Here is an 11,606-nt window from a genome sequence, read left to right on the forward strand (position 1 = left end):
ATGAAACATTCTGTTCCAGAGGAGGTAACTGGCAATGGACAGGCAAATCCTCCCCTGCTGGACACGTCGTCATCCTGTCACCTGCAAGAAGTTGTGTGAAATGATTAAGCCTCTCCCAGCAGCTATGTTGCCACTGAAAATGTCATATGTCTTCATATGTCATATAGGATTTGGCATGTTTTACGTATGGAGAAGCCAATGTTGTAAAACTTAGGTGTACAGCATGAGTTTTATAAGCCAGTGTTTGTGCCTCTAAATAACAACATCACGATTTTCATAGGGGTCTATCCTTTTCAGCGTTTGCTGCTCCCCTCCTGTTCCCCTTCCAGGAGCCAAAAGGGTTTCTCTAACTCCGTAAGGGTCAAGGCTAAAGGACAGAGTTTATGTGAGAAGGACTTCAAACCCTGAAGCAGACAGGTTTGCCAGAGATCCATAGAGTAGAATTTGACCAAAGGGGTGAGACCATTAATTAAGTTGATATGCTGAGAGATAAGTGCCCAACAACAAGATGAAGACCTTCTCTCCAACTCGGAAAAGCCTTCCCCAAAACAGGGTCAAGGCACCCACAGGCAGTACCATTCACAAGTAATTCAGCAAGAATTCAACAAATGCAAATTGCTCCTTCTTCAGACACAGCTAATTCCATCCTGTGTCCTTGCTGCTCCCCCAGATTCCCAGCCAGAAGGACATCATCTGTCAATGCTGATCTTGTTTGCAATGCCTCAGGCTTTAGATAAAGGGGAAGGGATGAACACAGACCTCAAAGAGCATCCTGGAAGGGAAAGAGAAGAAAAGCTTCAACTGCTGGGTAGCTTGAAGTCTGTGATCTCAAGAGGCACTTGAGATCTGTTCCCAGGGAAAGTTGTCTCTCTTTAAAAAATCAGTAATGTTTTCTGCTTCTTCCTTCCCACGGTTCTTCCCAGAGAGAAGCCCCCTGTGCAGTGCTGAGTGGAGGTGCAGACCAGCCACTCCAACATAAAGATTTCAGAAGCGCAGGACACCTACAGCCTGAAAGGAAAAACAAAACCTGTGAGATGTTTCCTCCTAACCCATGAAAAGCTATCTGGGAATCACAGAGCCTGTTTTCTCTCCTCTTTGTCTGCAGCTGAGGAGGGTTGGGGCTCAGGCCCTGAGGTCCTTTGCTAGGGAAGGCAGCCTTGATTGCTTTTCCAACTGGATTGCTCCTCAGCATCTCCTGCTCCCCCCAGGCATCCTGTGAGCGAGGAGCCTTTAAGGAGGCCTTCAGGGCTCTTTTGCTGACATGCCCTGGGCACAGAGGCACTTAGAGAAGGGCCAGGACATCGACACAGTCCTGCTAGGTCTCTAACAGAAACCTGTGAAAACTTACCAGTGCCCTTGCAAAGCCAGTGTCATTCCCATGGAGATACCACTGCAGATGGGTAAGCTTTTAGCTTAAATTCCTGGAAAGGGGTCACATACCACTCTAGTCCTTAGGGTCAGGTCATGGATTTTGGGAGAAAGTACAGCATTTGCTTTGAGGAAGAGCTTGATTATTCAAATTTATTATGATACAGTGTGACAGGAAGGAGAGATGTGTGGTAGAAGAGAAGAGCAGGAAGGCTTTTACCAGCAGACAGCAGCTTCCTCTGCTGCTGTGCTGGGTATGGAGGACACACAGAGAGGTTTCCCCCAGAAAGCCATAAATGAAGTACTGCTGCAGGGGCCTGTTGAGGTTTGTCTCCAAAGAGAAATGGCATTTTTGTTATGGTGAACCACAAGAGAATGTTAGTACATCCTGCTTCTTGCAAGGCATGTAAATAGGAGGAAAGAAATGACTAGTTAACTGTTTGAAATAAAAAAACTCCCAAGAAACCTCAAGAACTCACCACATTAAGCATACAGGAAAATACCACAGATCTGGCACTTTAATTATATGCTAATGACATCCAACGAGGAAGAAAACCTTCAGATGTCTGAAAGAAAAATACATGACTGAAAAGGGTTGTGTATTCTCATAGAGCATTTTCTGACAACAATTCCCACTTTTTAGTTGGGTTTTTTTCTTTTTTTTTTTAGCATTTGAAAATCAAAACAAACCAAAGAAGCAGACTGAAGAACTAGGTGAACCTTTGGCATTTGTGTCTGATTTTCAGCCCCTGGACATGAACTGAAAACAAAGCAAATCCTGCTGCAGAGAGGTTTGTCAAATGTGCAGACTTTCAATGACCGTTCTGTTCATAATATTTTTCTGGTTCAATTTTAGCTAAGATTGCAAATGGCCTTTACCCACCACCTTCTGGTGAACTTGTCTGCAAAATACTTATTAATTTCCTATAAATTTATTTACTCCACATGGAAAAAAAACCCCTAAACTAGTACATATATGTAGCAGATTTACTGAATACATACCCAGACATACAATCCAAGTATCTGGTATGATTTTTGTTGCCTTACTGGTTTGCTCAAATTATTATTTCCCAAGGACTTTGCATTACACCTGAATGCTTAGAGAACCTTCTACTGATAGCAGAAGCTAATGATAACAACTATCTGGACAGTTTTTCTGACTCATATTTACATCCATTCACATGTAGCCACATTTATTGGCACTGAAATGATACTATATTTGATTGTTAAAAGCTTTTGGCTGAGGATCTTGGTCCACACGCCATTTCAAGCCTTAGTTTGACTGGTACTGAAAACCAGTCCTGAACCTCCTGATGAGGAAGCCCATAACTCCTCTGCTGGACCCCAAAGAGGCAGGAGGCTGCCTGATGTGCCCAAGCCTTTCCTTCAAAAGCCTTTGCAGGCTGGAGATACTCCACAGGGCTCTGGGGGGATAGCTAGGGCAGAGTCCTCACCTTGTGGAGCTCACTGCAGGAACAGAGGAGCTTCAGCTCTTGTCTGCAAAAATGGTACTGCGCAGACATCAGATGTAAACAGAGCCAAAGCTGTTTGCACGTGTAATAATTGCAAGAATGAAAGGAAAGGTGTATCTCCAATCAATGTCTGGAAATAATTAGAAAAAAAGAAAAGAAAAATTAGCTCAGGAAGGACTATTGAACATTCATGGACCAAAAAATTGAAGAAAAGCCTCCATCCTTATAAAAGGAATCCCAAAAATAATGGTAGAAAACTTCCCTTTGTCTGTACCATGTGGAAAAAAACACTTGAGGCCAGAGTAGCAGGTCCAGTCCTAGTTAGCACAGGGCTCACATGGCAAAGGTTGGGCCTGGCTGTGCAGGGAAAAATAACAAAAATGGCGATGGAGGAACAGATACTGTTGTAAAAGATTTAGTGCCTTACCAGAGAGAAGTCACTATTCTGGAAAAAAAAACATTTCTGTTCATTAAGAGTCCCCTCCCAAAGCAGTTATTCCAGGATAGCCTGTGTGGGAAACCTGATGTGACACTTGCTATTCCAGTTGTTTTCTCCAAATGGGCAAGTCTTTACTCAAAAACTTTGTCCTGCTGACTTCCCAGGGACATCTCATACATGGAAATGCTGCAGACTTCAGATCACTACCTTGCTTGTTACAAACCCAGGAAATTATTCAGCTTTCACTCCTATTTTGTTCCCCCTTTCTCTGGGATGGCTATTTTTGCCTTTCTTTAATACGTGGTCTATAATTCTCGGCAAAGGCTATGTGATAATCCCTTTAGGTTTTATTTAACATTTGGGAAACAGTCCTCATACTTGGGCAATAAATAGGGGTTTGTTTTCTCCTGGAGGACATAAATTGGGTTTATTAGATTTATTTTATTAATTGAATGAAAAAAAATGTTGTTTGAACTGCACTGAAAATATTAGCTTTGTGTCTGTCAGAAGGCGTAGCAGTCATGGGACACAACAGCATCGTTTTCAAGGCACATGGAAAGGAGACAGCTGGATCTAACCAGAGGTTTTCCTCATTGCTAAAAGATGTGCTGTATACTTCAACATAATCAGGCCATATGGGCTAGCCAAAGGCACATCAAAGCTACCTGAGGTGCTTTAGCATTACTTTGAGACAGTCTAGTCAAGATTAGCCTCATTCTCCTGCCATTGGGGTTAACTTTAGTGGGTTTGTTTAAGGATAAAACAGAAGGACTAGGTTCCTCTGATACCTCTCAGGGCTGTTAGCTTTTGTCTGGCAAAAAATATTCCCCTTTTGTATCTTCCCATTTTTTAGAAATTGAACCATCCTGATCTGGGAGTATGTTACGGCAATCCCTGAGCAGAGCTACGCAGCTTAGCATGAGCAACCTCAGCAGTTCCCCTCCAACCTAAGGGAGCACATCCCAGCCCTCCTCTATCATCATCTTCCTCCCTCCTTGCTCCAGGCCATTCGTTCTAGTTGCTGCACTTCAGGTAGCACTGACACTCAGCTGAGCTGACTAGCTGGACAGTCAGATTTTTTTTTAAGACTCAGGACAGCTAATAAGGACAACCAGCAGTTTAAACCTGACTGGCCTATGTTTTGCCAAGGAAAAGTGCCCTGAAGGGAACCTGGTCCCACCATCTTTTTGGTGAGTTATTCAGTATGTCTTATTTCTGCTGAATAAAGCCTTTGGGACTAATTAGCACTGCAGTCAAAAATCCATCCAGATAAGAAAAGCGATTTGCAAATTGTGATCCTGAGTCCTGGCTCCAGCTACCCAGCTTTCACCGTGCCTCAGGGGCTGGGTTAGTACTCCAGCAAGGGGGTTAACAAGACACCGGGCTAGATAAAATAAGCAGCCTGAAATCTAACAGCAGCATTATGAATGGGGACTTTCACAGCTCAGCCAACCCAGCCCCCTGTATTTATTGGTGTTGGGGAGGAGAAGCTTTATGCTTCTGATATCAGCAACCAGGAAGACCTTGTGTGTCTGCAAACTGTTTCCAAGCCTTGTTAATTCCTGCTCAAATACGAAGCTTTCTAAGCTTAACCCTCCTTTCTCATCAGCTGCTTTCAGAAAAGCCTCACTGGCCTGATATAATGCAGAGCTTTGCTTATGCAAGGATTGAAGAACAGCCATTGAAAGACAGCAGAGAAAACAGAGAACCATAGGTTTTCAGGGGTTCGGCTTAAATCCAGCATTCTTCTCTGCATGTGTGCTGCCCACAGCTTAAAAGAGGATGCAGAAATTGGTGGTTTGAAAAAAAATATGCAGAAAACAATTGAAGTGTGAACAACGAAGGGTCTATTGCTACTCATGCAGAAGTCACTGCATGAAGTCACTCTGTCCCAGAATATTTTTAAATACATATTCAGTGGGTAGATGTTTAGATTCTTTTAGGAAGTTTGAGATTTGCCAGCAATGTTAATTAGCTAGTGGTGAACAGCTGCAGTTTGTCATTCAAAATTTAGGCTGTGGGCTCCTTTTCTAGAGTATCACAGTGCCACTGAAAACTACAAGGCAAGTCCTCATGTTTTCAACTTTACCTTTGTAAAGATAGGCTAGTGGTGTTAGTTTCTGTCAAATAATGGAAATTTGCTCCTCAATATGGATTAAATGAATGCTTGCTACATTTTATTACTTCTTTAATATCTCATATATCAGAAACAAAAGACAAACGTGAGCCCCAATCTACTTTCTAGATTAGAAAAATCCATCTTGCTCAGTTGTTTCTTTTTTTTCATAGAAAGCATCGTACTAGTAATAGCACATCATCCCCAAGGAACTCCCAGGAAAGTAACAGATGCAAGTCCTACGGACTCCTTTGTGGCTCTGTCTTAACGGGTTTGAGTCTAAACAGTATTTATTCAGCAAACCTACACTTCCTACCTCAAGGTAACAAAGCAGAGCCACTGGCAGTCACCAGCTAGCCTGCAAATTCACCTTAAGGAGCGGGTAGATGAAGAAAGGCAAAACCCCCGTAGCACTACACAGTGGAAAACCAAAGTCCCGAATGAGAAGAATGAGCTGGAAAGGAAAATCCTAACTGTAAGTGCTAAGTAGCAGTGAAATCTCTTATGGAGATATGCCCTCCTTTGGCCTCCCCAGGGAAGCATGGAGGGACCACAGGTGCTGAGGACACGGGTGCTGTGGGGAGGTTTGGGAGCCTGTGTTACTCTGCTGTAACATTAGCAAGCAAATGAATGAAACTCATATCAGCCTGGCAATTACTTATTAACAAATCGTTTAGGTCAAGATTTAAATTTAATTTTTTAAAAAAAATTAAAATCAAAAGCATGCGCCTTTGATCTTCTGTGTATTTAACTAATTGACAGGGTTTCTTACACAGTGGGAGTGTTTCAAGTAATTTTTTTCAAGCGTTAAGACAATAGAATACTGACAAGTGCTCTTAATTAGCATTTTTAATTCATTGCTCAAATATACACCAAGCTTTGCTTAAAGGTATGCTACTACCAGCTTTGTTTGTTTTCCTCCCATTGAAGGTGTAAAACACCTTCAGTACTGCATGGAAAGCCATTTTATCTAACACTTCTAAAGCTTTCTTTTACACTACATTTTAGTCTTGAGCTTGGGAGGAAAAAAACAAAACCACAACCACCAACCCAGACTACCCCAAACAGTTACTGTGCCACTCTCATCTCTGACCACAGGTCAAGCAAAGGCTGTGGAAGTATCATTTTTCTTGTTGATCTTTCAGAATTGCAGGGACTACTTTTTAAAATTGGTTCAGGAAGGAGCTGCACACTCAGTTCAATAGATATCGAATAGCATGGAAGTCAGGAGATAAATGCTATGCTTTCAGAGATAAAATTTAAATACATGTTTACATATAAACTAAAAGTTACAGAAACTGGAAAAAAAAATTTAATTCTTTTTGGAGTATCCTTTTAACAGAAAAGAGAGGAAGTCCTTGCTATAGGCAAGGACTCATCATTGTTCTACTGAAACATGAGCCACCAGCATCTTTCAGTTCTTTGCAAAACTTTTGCAATGTACTTGTAATCCGCTGGAATCTGTGGAAGCAATTTTTACACACATCATTCTCCTGCAGTTAAACTGCCTGTATGCCATTTCTTTCAGACTCTGTGAAGAGCAGCCACCCGAAATTCAACAGTACTCAGCCTCGCCTCCAGAGCCTTTAATACAGTGTCTGCCTGTAAAGAGGGAAAGATACTCAGTTATAAACAGAACTTGATAATATAAAGAACAAGTGTAGATGTCAGTAACTGCTTGAATTTGATCTTGCATCACCAATCCTATTTGATTCTATTCCTGCTGATTTCATAATTTGAAAGTTCACTCAACTCTAACATTAACTCTCTACACATTCTCAAATCTGTAATTGCTTCCAACCTTGGTGTCAGATCCACATTCAGCTTTTGCTAGATAACCATCAGCTTTCAGAGGTGACTTCATTACGCTACTTGCTCCCAACTCTCCCTACCTGCAGAAGTATTCAGTAGAGCAAAACATCAACTGTATTTATTATGTAATATTTCAATACAAAGTTACAGCAAAAGCATTAAATCACTTTACATGAAAGACAGAAGAAACATGACTAAATCAAAGTTAAGTGAAAATCTGGAGAAGTGAATCAGAACTAGACATGACATTTCTAGCTACTGACAGAATAGGAAACTAATGCTGTCCTTGACAAACAGAAAATGCTCACTACCATCAAAACTGAAGGAAAAGTTACTGAAAAACTTGCATAACACAAGATATTAATAGCATGAAGTATTAGAGCATATGTTAAAACCCAAAAATTTGATCTGGATGCAGTAAGCTGTTTTGAAGAAACTATTTAAGGACATTAAGATTTCGCAGAGGTGACTTAAGCAAAGAACGATGTAAGGTTAAGTCTTACCTTTTGTAGCACTTCTTCCATGACAGCTTGACTTTCAAGAGTTAACGGTTCCTCATCAGTACAAGCTTGCTTTTCTGAGGATCCTAGAATGTAACTGATACACTACAGTTTAGATCATGCATGTTTCACTCTGAAGGCAAAACAACCAAGTGTAGTACTCATCCATTGTTCTCAAGGATTATGAGATCACAATTAATACACCAGCAAAGTAGAAGCATGATTCCAGCAACAACAAAAGAGCGCATTTACAACTGGTAATTTTGTAAACAAACTGTATGGTGGAACGAAGAGTTTTAAGCACAGAACTACTAAGACACCACCACTTTATGAAAACTATAACTCCAAGAACCAGTCATGAATTCTGGTGCTACAGGATTCAGTGAAAAATTACAGAGTCCTGGTTTCAGCTGGGATAGAGTTAATTTTCTTCTTTATAAGTAGTGCAGTGCTGTGTTTTAGCTTTGGTGTGAGAACAACACTGATAGCACACTGATAGTTTTATTTGTTGCCAGGCAATGTTTATACTAAGTCAAGGACTTCTTAGCTTCTCAGGCCTTGCCAGGGAGAGGGCTGGAGAGGCACAATAAATTGGGAGGGGACACAGCAAGGGCAGCTGACCTGAACTAGCCAAAGAGGTATTCCATACCATGGGATGTCATGCTTGGTATATAAACTGGGAGGGAGGGTTGGCCGGAGTCTGCTCATCACTGCTCGGGGGCTGGCTGGGCATCAGTCAGCAGGTGGTGACCAGCTGTACTGCACATCACTAGTTTTCTTTCCTCCCTTCCCTTTGGATTTCATTCATCCCCCCTCTCCCTCTTTTTCATTATAAGTGTTATAAAATAAAAATGAAAGAACAATAATAATTATTTTCAACTATTAAGCTGTTCTTATTTCAACCCCTGAGTTTTGCATTCCTTTCTGATTCTCCTTCCCATCCCTCTGGGTGAGGGGGGAGCGAGCAAGTGGCTGCACGGTACTTAATTACCAGCTGGGGTTAAACCACAACATACAGCCATCAAGAATAGTGTAACATTAGCTGGGAGAAGCAGCCATCACTGCTGCTGCCCAAGAAAAATTCATTCTTTGGCCATGTTAGTGTTTCAGAGAGTTTTATTGCCATGGAGAAAAAGTATCATAGCTATGGAAAGAGAAAAAACACAACTGTCCCAAGCAGGAAAGCAAACATCCACATAGATGCAGAAGAATCTGGAATGTCACAAAAAGCAGAAACATTAAAACTAACCCAGACAGAAATAAAAGTAACCTATCACTGTTTACTAGATTAACGCTTGGATAAAAGCACTCTAGTGTGGAGTTTCATATATATATATATTTAGGATATAGTTATTGAATATTTTAATACCACTTTTAAGTGCTATAAACCAATTAAAACCAGTACAATAACTGTCCTAACAGTCAAAAACTGTTAGGTGAGAGCCTCGAGCACATACTCAGTTTGAAGACTTGCTTTTACCTACCTTAGCAAGGCAAAAGCAAGCTTAATCAGTACAGGTCTGGCCTCACCCCAAGTTCTGCTTAAACCCCTCTGCCCATGTTCTCTGCTGATAATGTTTACCTCTCATAGCTTACAGCCAGGCCTATATGGTACTACCTATGGCTGCAGGCTCATTTTATGTTGTCTAAAGCGGACTGTATATGCAGTTTCTTCTGATGAAGCAAGAAGGAACCCTCCTGTGTTGTGCACCTAGTGTTATTTTCTTGGGTGTTAAGCATGAAATTGCATACAAGGCAGCCCTGCTGTTTTATTTTTTCTATTTATCTAACATTACACAGATGGTGTTCCTCACACTTCAGCACTATGATGCTAACCGCAGTAACACAGAAATCTGCTGTGGAATACAGTGCCAGAAACAGCTACCCTCTAGACAAGCCCCTAGCCGGGACATCCCTCAGTACGACGCCCGATGGATGAAGTTTGGTTGGCAGGCTTACCGATAACAACTATGCTTTTACCTTTCAATTGCGTTAACATTGAAAGAGAACAAATCCCTCTTGTAGTCGAGATGCTTTGGGGTGCACCTGTAGATGTTGCCAAGCATCATTGAGCAGCCAGAGCAGAATAGTGTTTCTAATGTGCTGCAAGTAAGATACATAACATTTATTCAGGAGAAAAGCAGAAGAAACACCTGCTCATGACCGTTCATTGTGATTTTTTTTTAGAGCGTTCATTCCTGCTTTACGCAGTGTAATTACGAGCGCCACCTTTCCCAGCGGCTCCTCAGGCCGGCTGACCTCAGCGGGAACTAACACATAAGCACTCCGTACGGACCACCCGAAACCGAGCGCTCCCGACGCAGCTCCCTTGCCCCGCCCGGGGGAACGGGGCACCCCCGCCCCCCGGGGCCGACAGGGGGCGCTGAGGCCGGGCCTCACCATCCGCACTCGCCGGGCCGCTTGGAGATCTTCCGTTCACGGTCCACCGACACGCTGGCGGTCGCACCTGCGCAGAGGGGAGAGAGGGAGACGGGTGACCAACGGCGGCCGGGCCGGGCCAGGCCGGGCCGGGGGCGGCAGGACTCACTGCGCAGGAGGATGCAGCCCAACTCCTCGTCGCTCGTCACCCAGCTCAGCGAGTCGCCCACCGGCCGCTTGCAGCCGGCGCAGAAGAACACCATAGGCAGCGGGTCCGCGTCCTCCTCCCGCCGCCGCCGCCGCTTCTCCTCCCCCTCCTCCTCCTCCATCGGCCCCTGCCGGCCGCTCGCCTCCAGCGGTGGCAGGGAGGACTCCAGCTGCACCACGGGGTCCTGCAACTGGCAGGACTCGCCCATCACCGCCTTCAAACCGCCCGCACCGGAAGCGGCGGTGACGCACATCCGGCCGCGCCGCGCGCCGTCCAGCTCCCGCCCCGCCCAGGGGACCGGCACGGCCGGGCCCCGCCCCTCACGCTTAACGGCCGCGGCGGGGCGGCCCTCAGCGGCGGGCTGGCGTCCGTGGCGCACGTCGGGGCGGGGGGAGGCGCGGGACTGACGGCGAAGCGCGTTTTGAGAGCCGCTGGTAAGCGGCCTGGCGGGGCGGGCCGAGCGCGGCGCTTGCGCACCTGGCTCCCCGCGCCCCCGGCGCCGTGCTCCCCGCTCCCCGCCCCGGGAGGCCAGCCTCTCCTCCGGGAGGCCGGGGCCGGCGCCAGAGTGAGCAACCGCGGGCTCACCAGCAGCGACATGCCCCGGGGGCTGTAGAGGTGCAGCCACAAGCAGGCTGAGGGTCCGTGCCACATCTAGCGTGAGGCACGTCAGCTGGGCGAACCTCCCCAGCTGGGCGAACCTCGACGAGGCACCTACGTGCCTTCGAGTAGGTGCGAGGCTGCTGCGGGCCAGATGCTTGCCCCGGCCTGCCTTTGTCTTGGTTAGGAGCCTGCCGTTCAGTGCCGTCCGTTGCCTTCGGGGTGGAGGGAATAAAAAAGTAGTAAAGCAAAATACATGGTTATTCCCATACATCCTTTATTTATGAAGCCTTTATCGGGCCTTTACCTACAGCTTTACATCAAGAGAAACTCGGAAATGTCTGTCAGCCCGGCTGTTTCCAGTAGCTCCAGGGAGCGCTGCGTTGCTGCGAGTTTCTGAGAGGGAAGGGTTTGTGACCCAGCTGGCGCTTGTCCACCCCATTCTTAGCTTACTTGACATCCGTCTCAGTTTAAAATATACTGAGGAATAACGTGACTGCCCATTTTGGAGGGCTGCTGTTCGTATCTGTCAGACATTAATATTCATCGCTGCTAGATGTTTTTTAGTACCAAGGCAGTCCTTGAGCTGGGGGACCCCAGGGTGATTTACATAGGCATCAGTTATGCAATCTCTTTCTGAGGGCGCTGAAGTACAATGAAAAAAAGTATTTGGTTGGAGTTCTGAGCTGGTTTAAAATGCACTACTGAAATGGCT

General features: G+C 44.9%; 1 protein-coding gene across 1 annotated transcript; it reads right to left on the minus strand.

Moving 5' to 3' along the window:
* Positions 1–6,216: 6,216 nt before the first annotated feature.
* Positions 6,217–11,599, minus strand: MIS18A (MIS18 kinetochore protein A). Its single transcript, XM_055702746.1, has 6 exons — positions 11,203–11,599; positions 10,256–11,106; positions 10,108–10,174; positions 9,688–9,810; positions 7,711–7,804; positions 6,217–6,997 (listed from the first exon to the last, which is right to left on the minus strand). The coding sequence occupies exons 1-6, from the start codon at positions 11,349–11,351 to the stop codon at positions 6,920–6,922; spliced, it is 1,362 nt and encodes a 453-aa protein (XP_055558721.1). The 5' UTR covers positions 11,352–11,599; the 3' UTR covers positions 6,217–6,919.
* Positions 11,600–11,606: the final 7 nt, after the last annotated feature.

This window comes from Falco cherrug, chromosome 2 (assembly GCF_023634085.1).
Source record: "Falco cherrug isolate bFalChe1 chromosome 2, bFalChe1.pri, whole genome shotgun sequence".
NCBI lineage: Eukaryota > Metazoa > Chordata > Aves > Falconiformes > Falconidae > Falco > Falco cherrug.